This window comes from Impatiens glandulifera, unplaced genomic scaffold (genome assembly GCF_907164915.1).
Source record: "Impatiens glandulifera unplaced genomic scaffold, dImpGla2.1, whole genome shotgun sequence".
Taxonomy (NCBI): domain Eukaryota; kingdom Viridiplantae; phylum Streptophyta; class Magnoliopsida; order Ericales; family Balsaminaceae; genus Impatiens; species Impatiens glandulifera.
This window is the reverse complement of record NW_025918982.1, coordinates 121,055-131,935: the sequence shown is the minus strand read 5'-3', so window position 1 is coordinate 131,935 and position 10,881 is coordinate 121,055. Positions and strand designations below refer to the sequence as shown.

Below are 10,881 nucleotides of genomic sequence, written 5' to 3'. Positions count from 1 at the left end.
CCAAAATTACAAAATTAATTTTGGATATTTAAAAGGAGAACCAAACATGCCTTAGGACCTGATTTATAAGCATGGGGTTCATTTTTATCGATCGAGGTCAAAAGACCTCGGTCCGGGTCAAGGAGCCTCTCGATTGAGGCTCATGATCTTTAGTCTAAATACCGATGTCCCTCAATCGAGGTCTTAAGTACTCTCGTTCATTGTCTAATCTTACTGGTTTAGGCTTAAAAACTATTTGTCATGGGTTAGTTTGGGGCTATGTTTCTCAGTCGAGGTGTATAAACCCCTTGGTCCTATGTTAGTTCTAAGTTAAGTCCCTTGGTCCTAGGTTTGGGATTCTCGTCCCAAGTTCGGACCACTCAGTCCTAGGGTTTAGGATTTTCAATCCCAAGATCAGACCTCTAGATCCTAGGGTTTAGGATTATGGGTCCCAAGGTCACATCTCTCGGGCTAAGGTAAGAATCCTCGGTCGGATCTTTCGGTTCTAGCTCAAGAACATCGGTCCTAGGTCTCGGTCGAAGGTTCAAATTCTCGATCCTAAGCTTGGTCCGGACTTAGGATCCTTAGTCGTACCTCTCGACCCTAGGCTCACAGGCCTCGGTCCTCAAGAACACTAAAATGCGGGTTTTTAAATTCAATTTTAGCTCTAATTCTTTTATCGAAGAGCTTGGATCTTAATATAGATTGAATTGGATGATTATCAATTTGTTCAAAATAGTTTGTGATCAAAAATCGGGTTTTTTATTTTAAAGTTATTTTAAAGTGTAAAGAGCTATCCAATATCTTCGTTGTACTACATATACTTGATTAATACCAATAAAAGAACACTAACTGTTCGTTTTGACCAAATCAAGAACTAAAAAAATTCAATTTATTTTCAAATAATTGATTTTAATCAAACATGATCCAAATAGTTGTCCAACATTATTACAATCATGTTAGGAAGCTTTTTGGGGTGTGATTCAACAAAATTAACCTAAAAATAGAAAACCCGTTTTTTATTTTGAAAATTCAAATTTAGGTTTTTGTTATTTAGATTGATTGATTGATTCTATCATATCCAGATAGTTTCTAAATGATCCTGGGATCGATTCCGTCCAATAAACAACAAGCATACATGTAATTTGAAAGACTTCAAACAGATTTTCGAAAAAACTAGAAGCTTTCAACTTCAATGGCTGATTTTTTTTAAATCGTGATTTGAGAGTGGAGATTGGATTCTCGTCCTTGGGGACGACCAATGGTTCAATTTATAGCTGTCCTAAGTCGGTGGAGGCTTCTAGTGGCTAAAATCGGCCAAAAGTCTATTCATAGCTTAAGTCGCCGAAATAAGAGAAATAAACCACATCTCTTCATCCTTATCTACTCGGCTTTGCGATGAAGAAAAAGATGGCGGTCCAAAACGACGTTGTTTAAGGTGCGTTTAGACGTTCCATTAGCGCTTGGAGTTTCGTCAATGTTCGGGTGGACGGAGCTAACGTCCGCATTAGCTTCTCTCCTACGATGCGCGTGCTTCTGCTTGGTTACAACTGGCTACGTGTAGCGCTCTAATGCGTAGAATGCAATTCCAGCGTCTATCCATTGGACACGGTTCCTATTACAACATATTCTTATGTTTTTAGCTACACCCGAAAATCTTAAGGGTTTGTTTGAAATTAATATTTCTTTCACCCTTTTGGCTTTAATTATGATCTTTTTAAATACATAAAATATTAAAATAAATATGTACAAATATTTTCGTATTATATAGGATTAAATAAATAATTATTTTAAATGAAATGGATACAATTCCTTCTAAATTATTTATTTAATCCCTTATTCTTTCTAAAATTATTTTTAGATAAATGAGTACAACATTTATCCCAAATAATTTTATTTTTATTAATTTGGCATTTTCCCATAATTATTTATGGTTTATTTATCACAATAATTAGCTTAATTAATTATTTTAATTGGTTTTTTTCCATCGTGTTACTTATTTTGATTCTATTTATTTAAAAATAAATCAAAATAATTATTTTAATATTATAAATTGAGATGTATATTTATAGTGCTTATAGTATCCCAAACCCTATCACTCGAATAAGTATTCAAAACTCTATCGCTTGATAGGTACTCAAAGAAAAACCCAATATCTCGACATGTACTCAAATAAAAAATCCTATTTTTCAATAAGTATTCTCCTTCTAATTCACAAAAACACAAAAACATATATGTTGATAGTATCGTGATCATATGTATATGATCTCCTTCAACCCCACATGTTGGTAACCTTCGTGGCATGTTTTTCAACTTCCGTGATAATTTTTGTTGTTGATAGTACCCTAATTATTTGTATATGATCTCCCAATGTATTACTTGTTTGTAAGCCCTATAAGCAAGCTTGTCAACTTTCATCAAGACTTATTTATTGATAGTCTTGCGACCATACATATATGATCACCTGAAAATATTACTTGTTAGTAACCTACATGAAAGTTACTAAAACTTTCATGTCTCTATTATGTCTCATGAAACGACATTAACCATTAATCATTTGTACATGACTATCTTGAATAATATGTTGATGTTCATAAATTAATTTTTTAATAACTATGATTATCTATCTATTATTATTATCCTATGGATTTTACGGATATTTTGTTGAGATCTGTAAAACAGAATACATAAATTATCCTTGATATGATAATCACCCAAGGAAAGATCCCTAAGCAACACTTAGAAGAACCTTGACGCATATTATACACAGCAACACCATGTCACTCCAACATTAGCTCACTACATGTTCTAACTTTCCACCATCTTTAAAATGACATAAATTGGGTAGGAAAAACTTATTGTTAGATGTCATACCGAATCAGCGTTTTCAAATATGTTTGTTGTATTCAAAATTGATTTGAGTGGGACACTTTATAAGCACTAAAAATCTACATACCCAATTTATAAATTTTAAAATAATTATTTTAATTATTTATGAATAAATGAAATCAAAATAATTAACCCCAAGACCAAATTTTAATAAAATAATTAATTAGATTAATTGTTATGATAATTAAAGCCTAATTAATTAAGGATAATGGCAAATAAATAAATAGAGTTATTTCAGATAAATGTTGTACTCATTTTATCTCCAAAATAAATTTGGGATGATGTTTCTAATGGTCTTGAGAGCTTTGAGAATCTACTCAAGCCCATGGATCAAATAATCCAAGCATCCATCAAAATTGCAAAACCCACAATTTTGATGTTTTTAATGAACAATAGGTCCGACCAGAACTGAGGATCGAGAGGTCTGACTGAGGCTTTTCAGTCGCGACTGAGAGGTCTGACCAAGGCTTTTCAGTCGTGACTAAGAGGTTCGACCGAGGCTTTTCAGTTGTGACTGAGAGGTCCGACTGATGTTCTTTATCTAAGACCAAGAGATCCGACTGAAAAATCAAATCTAGGACCAAGGAGCCTCACATACGACCAAACACTCCCAAACCTAGGATCAATGGCTCCAACCTAGGACCGAGACTTCCGACCGAGAATTCTAGCACCCGACCGAGATTTCTAGCTAAGGACCGAGAGGCCTTAACACCCCGACCGAGGGATTTTGCACCTTGACGGAGGATCTTAAACTTAGACAGAGGGTTCTCGACCAGGACCGAGGGATTTTTAGCCCCAAGTGAGGAAAACGAACTCAGGACCTAGGTCACCACTCCTAAGACCTATTTGGTTCTAATTTTCAAATTCTTAAATTATTTTTGTAATTTAGAAGCTCAATTTTCTAAAAAACCCGAAAAAATTATTAAATAATTTCAAAATATTTTTGGGATATTTCTATAAAAAATATTTTTACAAAGACTTGTTTAAGATTTATTTTTAAACCTTAATGTCTTTTAAGTTGATGTTCTTCAAGTATTTTCTTTCCTAGCCATCATCATCAATAAGTAATTATTGTTACAATTCTATAAATACGCAAAATATATGCATGTCTAGGACTGGATGAATAATCGGTTAAAATAAAACGTTATACAACCGATTTTTAAAAGCCAAATTTATAAGTAGAGACCGTTTTTAAAATAGGTACGAAGGAGGAAGCGCGAAAGCCATTTTCCAACTATAACTAAAAATATATTTGTACACATATGCTTTTTTTAGTTTAAAAAAAAAAATCAACCGGTAACTCTATTTCAAATAATTAATTTATTTAACACATTTTCAAAAGGTCAAATTTTAATTTGATTATTATAAATCTGAGGAATAATTTAAAATTGAACTTAAATTAATTGTTTTTATAACTAATTTTAAAATGATGAGGAATTATTTAAAAAAATTTAAAATAATATTTTATTTAAAATATTTTAAAATAATATTTTACTTTACAAATATTTTTGATACGTAAATCTAGGTTGAAATTTTCCAACTTCAAACTTTTCCAAGAAATAAAGATTTTTTGAAAGTTAAGTTTGACAACTATGTTTTATAATTTAAAAATATTAATAAAAAAGATTTAACTAGAAAAATGATAAAACATTAAATTAAATAAAAATACATGTTTACAAGTGACATTATTAACGTGTGAATAGAACCATATAAGTTTTATTTCATTATCATGTTTTATCTATTTTACTATTATTTTTTTTGTCAATCAATTTTTACATTAATTAATATTATAAATTTATTCAAAATTAGATAAATTTTTTATTTATTTATTATAAACTTTGACAAATTTATATTCTCATGAAATATAATTTTAATTTATATTTAATATAATTTTAATTTATTTGTATTTTCTTTTTTCGTCTTACTATCAGTAATTAATTATGTGATTTGTATTTTATATTATTTGTTTGATCATATAATATTACTTAGTTTAAATGAATATTTAATAAATATATGCTTTTATCATTAATTTTAAATCAAAAATATATATTTTAAATTATAAATAAAGTAATATTTTACGTTCATTAAAATTAAAATTAAAATTATTTAATTAATTTTTGAAATGTAAGGAACATGTTTGTATATATAATATAAAATAGAGATCATCGTGTTCTCGTACACGTGTTCTATGATGATTGGATCTCTAGGACATGTGAGATAGTCCTCGAAATTACTAGAATTGTCTCTCCCGGCTTTTAAATGCACTAGCACGCAGCCGATCGAAGACCAAGTGAAGTGCAGAGTATTGAAGTAATATATATATTTGTACAAAGAAAGCATTCTATCGATTTTCAAGATAATCGGCACAGCACAGAGATGGCCTTAATTCCGAGCATTTTTGGTGGTCGACGAAGCAACGTCTTCTTCGATCCCTTCTCTCAAGACCTCTGGGATTCCACCTTCGAATCAGGACTAATCCCTTTCTCTTCCAATTCCTCTCTCCGCGAGACCTCTGCCTTCGCAGCCGCCAGAATCGACTGGAAGGAAACGCCGGAGGCTCACGTGTTTACGGCAGACTTACCCGGGCTGAAGAAGGACGAGGTCAAAGTGGAGGTCGAAGAAGATCGAGTTCTTCAGATCAGCGGGGAGAGGAACAAAGAACAGGAAGAGAAGACCGATAAGTGGCATCGGCTGGAGCGGAGCACCGGAAAGTTCCAGCGCCGGTTCAGGTTGCCGGAGAATGCCAAGATGGAGCAGATAAAGGCGACCATGGAGAACGGCGTCCTCAAGGTGACCGTGCCAAAGGAGCCCGAGAACAAGCCGGAGGTGAAGTCAATTGACATTTCCGGCTGAGAAGAGGTTCGAAGAAACAGCCTTAATAATAATAATAATTAGTTCCTAAGCCATCATTATCTTCGTGTGAGTCTTGAGTTGTCAAAAGGATTTTCAGTCCGAGTTTGTGTTTGTATCCATGATGGAAGTAGGACATACTCAGGATTTCAATGATTTTAAGTTGGGTGTTGAATTTAATGTAATAAATAATATAAATATATATGAGAAAAATATTATAATGTTTAAATAAATTGAGCTCTATGATATTTTATAACATAAAATTTATGTATAATAGAATCTGCATTTATATCTTTAGTTAAATTTTGTTCAATATAAAGTGTCAAACAGTCAGCAAAAAAATCATATTCCATTTTATTGCGAAGTTTTGTCTTCACCTTTTTCATTACTGAAAATGATCGCTCAGTAGTAACGGTAGAAACATGTAATATTAAAACAAGATGAATCAATCTAGTCAACATAACATAAACTTTTGATCTTCCACTCTCGGTCAATTTTTGACACAACTTAATAAGTGTAAAAACTTTCAAATTCTGCATTACATCAAATTTTTTTTTTTGGTGGGAAAAACGACTTAGCGTCATTTCATTAAAATAAGTATAACATTTATTCCAAATAATTTTATTTTTTATTTTGGCCATTTTTCTTCATTGATTAGGCTTTATATCAAAATAATTAATTGTTTTAATTGGGTTTTGACTTTGGAGTTAATTATTTTATTTTATTTATTATAAAATAAATCAAAATAATTATTTAATTTTATAAACTAGTGTGAAAATTTTTAATACTTACAGAGATACTTACACATTGATATTATAAAACTTTCTTAATAAATTCATTATCTATATACATATTAAATTATTGAATTTAAAATATAAAACATATTAGCTATGTTGAACTTATGTTGTTAGCAAACACACATGTTCATCAAATTTTATGTAAAATTTAATATATAAAGTATTTTTAGCGCAACTAGTTAAAGTGTTGTACTTATATTATTAGATTGTAAGTTCAAGACTTATATATAACATTTTTAATTTAATTTTTTAAATTTAACTGTTTCAATTTATGGTTGGGTCAACCTACGATCCGACTCAAGTATCCATTACTTTTACAAATATATCTAAATTAATCATAACTCTCAACCTGACAAATTGGAGCAATTTGGAATTAAACATCATTGTATATATATAATTGTTTCAATTCATGGGTGGGTCATTATGACCTAACTCAAATATCAATTTACTCTCACGTATATATATATTCAAATTAATCACACTTTCAAATATCAATTTATTCTCACACACTTATAATTAGAGCAATTTGCACTTAAGCATCATTATATATCCTACTAGGATTCTCGTGTTATGCACACGATAAAGATATAACAAAATTTCAATAATACAAACATTACAATAATTTTCTGATATGTAACTAATGTGTCAAATAATTAATAAAATACGAATAATATTATAATAGAAAAATATATTCAATATAATTAATACAATTGAACTTGTAACTCCCGGAAAAACCCCTTCATATTAGGTTTCCGTGAAAATCTCGAAGTTCGAGAAATTCAACCTCGGTTTTCTTGTTAGGGTTTTTTTTAAATTGAATATTATTTTTAAAAGATTCACTAATGCTGACAGATTTTTGAAATTAATTAAAAACAATTAATCTTGGGTTCAATTTTAAATTCCGGAGATTTACCATAATCAAATCACAATTTTATTTTTTAAGAAATCATTTAATTTAAAATAATTAAACATATTTAATTTTAAAGATTATTTATTTTGAAATAAAGACGCCAATGTTTTTTAAAAAAAATTAATAAAAGTTTGCATACGTATACAAACTTATTTACTAGAGTTTTCTTTTAGTTCGTAGTTTGGTGATACTCGGAAAAACGCTTTCGTGCTTCATCCTCAGTAACCATTTTCAAAACGGTCTTTACTTATAAAGTTAGCTTTTGAAAATCGGTTGTATAATATTTGAGTTATAACCGCTTATTCTTCCGGTCCTAATAATGGTTCTAGGTTTAGCGTTATTTAAAGTATTGAAACATCAACATTTAAATGTGAGTACCTATTGTGGATAATAACTAGGGATGAATTACTTGAAGAATATCAATCAATTTTAAAGGTATTAAAGTTTAGAAATAAACATCAAACAAGTCTTTCTTGAAATATTTTGTGGAAATATCCCAAAATATTTAAAATACATTTTCTATTTTTTCGGGATTTTTAGAAATTATTTGGAGTCCAAAAATTATAAATTTAATTTTAGATTTATAAAAGTGGAACCAATTAGGCCTTAGAACCGGAGTCCTAGGTCTGGAGTTCGTTTTAATGGGTCGAGATCAAAAGACCCTCGGTCCGGGTCGAAGCTTGGGATCTTTGGTCTAAGGATCGAAGTCCCTCGATCGAGGTGCTAAGAACTCTCGGTCATTGGCTGATCTTACCGGTCTAGGTGTATAAACCTTTCGGTCATAGGTTAGCCCGGGGCTAAGTTTCTCGATCCTAGGGTTAGGGAGACTCGGTCCAAAGATCAGAACTCTCGGTCCTAGGGTTATGAATCTTGGTCATAAGGTTATGGAGTCTTGGTCCCAAGGTTAGAACTCTTTGTCCTAGGGTTAAAGAGTCTCGGTCCCAAGGTTAGAACTCTCGGTTCTAGGGTTAGGACTCTCGGTCATAGTGTTAGGACTCTCGTCCTAAGGTTAGGACTCTTGGTCTTAGGGTTATGGAGTCTCAGTCCCAAGGTTAGAACTCTGAATCCTAGGGTTATGACTCTCGTTTCTAGGGTTAAGGAGTCTCGGTACTAGATAAAAATCTCTTGTCGGATCTCTCAGTCCTAGCTCAAGAACATAGGTCCTAGGTCTTGGATTGCTAAAGAACATCGGTCCTAGCTCTTGATCCTAGGTTCGATTTTCTCGGTCCTAGACTAACGAGCTTCGGTCCTCAATCACACAAAGTGTAGTTTTTTTTAATTCATTTTTTTAGGTCTAATTCTTTGACCTAAAAGATTGGGTAGCTTCACAAAGCTCCCAAGAACAAGTTGATCATCATCTCAAGGTATCAATCTACTTGGATGATGATTAATTTGTTCAAAACACTTTGTGATAAAAAAATGGGATTTTTATTTTAAAGTTGTTTTGAAGTGTAATGTGATATCCCAATAGCTTTTTATACAACATATACTTGATTAGTACCAAAACTAGAACACGAGTTGTTCGTTTTGACAAATTCAAGAACTAAAAAAAAATCACTTTTTTTTGAAATTTTTTATTTTGGTCAAACATGATCGGGATAGATCAAAAATGATTCAAATAGTTTTCCAACATCATTATAATCAAGTTGGGATGTTTTTTGGGCTGTGATTCAGCAAAATTATCCCAAGAATACAAAACCCGTTTTTTTATTTTTAAAATTAAATTTTGGGTTTTTATTATTTAGATCGATTGATCGGTTATCATATTAAAATACTTTCAAAATTATCTAGGGATGAATTTTGAACCATAAAACACTATAAACAGTAAACATACAAGATTATGCAATTTGAAATATAAAAATTTCAAATTCAAATTATAAATATGAATTAAAGGGTGATTGGAACCTTACCAAGGATTGGAGAACACTCTTTAATTCTTATGGAAGCTTTCTAGATGCTCAGATCCAAGCTTTAAGGCCTAAAACGAAAATCCAAAAAATCCAAAAGTTTCAATCTTTAATGGAGGATTTTGATATTCTTCGAATTGGAGGTTATGAGTTGGTTCCTTCACTTCAGAATTACTTAGAAAATCTATTTATAGCATTCTTAAGTCAGTTTATCCAGCCTAGTGGATCAAATTAGCCAAAACTCATTAATGATGTTTTAAATATTCTTGGCTCAAGTGGCCGGAATAGGGATGATTCATCCCTATTTTCGTAGGGAAGAATGATCACCATCGTAGGTTGATCATTCTAGACTTTGAATCAATAAATTTGGTGGACCAATGGTAGAATTCCAGAAAGACAAGATCAACACAGATCTTTAGAGCTTATCCACTCTGGCGTCGCGTTGGAGACGAAGATGGCGTTCAAAATGGCGTTGTGTTGAGCGTATTCGGGCGTGCTGTTGGCATTTTGTCCAACGACATTGCATTTGGGCGGTCCGTTAGCGTCCTAACTAACAAGGCGTTAGTCATTCCATTGTGGCCCGGATGCGAGTTGCTTTGGCTATAAAATAATTATTTTGATCTTATTTATTTAAAAATGATTCAAAATAATTATTTTAATATTATAAATTGGAGTGTCGGTTTTAAGTGCTTATAGAGTGTCCCTCTTGAATCGAGTTAGAATACAACAAACTGATTTTTGAAAACGTTTATTCGATAATAACATCTAATAATAAGTTATTTTGTCCAATTTATAATGAGGGAGTTAGGAAAGATAGAACTTATAGCGTGTCACTGTTGGAGTGATCTGTTGATGCTACACATAGCATTCGTCGATGTGCTTCTAAGCGTTGCTTTAGGAAATCATTTCTTTGGTGTTTATCCTAACAAGGATGTTTCTTGAAAATCTTATTTTAGAGAACTTGACAAATTATCTGTAAAATTCATGGAGTAACGTTAATTCTATGTATTGAAACATCAATTCCCTTATAGCATGGATATCAATAGATTGTTCATGTGTTATTCATGTATAAATGACTAAGGGTTATTATTATGAGAAATACAGAGAAGGTCATTCGAGGAAGGTCATTCTGACCTTTTGATAAAAGAGTGCAACTTATTTTTGGTTGCTCAGCCCTGAACGCGATTTCTTGATAGTTCGACTCATCGCAAAACCATTTGGGTGAGGCTTTTGACTTTCTTCTTTGGGTTTTCATATGCCATTTTATTTCTTCTTTTATTTTCTCTTTTGTTGGCTCGTGGGTATATTTGGTAGAATCGGTACATACGTGCCTTTTCCATATGCAATCTAAATTTATATATTGGGTATGCCATTTTATTTCTTCTTTTATTTTCTCTTTTGTTGGCTCGTGGGTATATTTGGTAGAATCGGTACATACGTGCCTTTTCCATATGCAATCTAAATTTATATATTGGGTTGGCAACAAATGGTGATTTAAATACCTTGACCACTTGAGCCGTGTTCATTTTTCGTTCCGGGGTGTATCTTG

The 10,881-nt window shown here is 31.7% G+C and overlaps 1 protein-coding gene across 1 annotated transcript; it reads left to right on the top strand.

The window, feature by feature from the left end:
* The first annotated feature begins 5,222 nt into the window (after nucleotides 1-5,222).
* LOC124917277 (18.1 kDa class I heat shock protein-like) lies at nucleotides 5,223-5,742 on the top strand. The gene has a single exon (XM_047457748.1). It carries the CDS (start codon nucleotides 5,245-5,247, stop codon nucleotides 5,719-5,721), a length of 477 nt encoding a protein of 158 aa, XP_047313704.1. The 5' UTR covers nucleotides 5,223-5,244; the 3' UTR covers nucleotides 5,722-5,742.
* Nucleotides 5,743-10,881: the final 5,139 nt, after the last annotated feature.

What these genes read in the sequence shown, in the direction of transcription:
- LOC124917277 (XM_047457748.1), top strand. Translation starts at nt 5,245, where the DNA reads ATGGCCTTAATTCCGAGCATTTTTGGTGGTCGACGAAGCAACGTCTTC.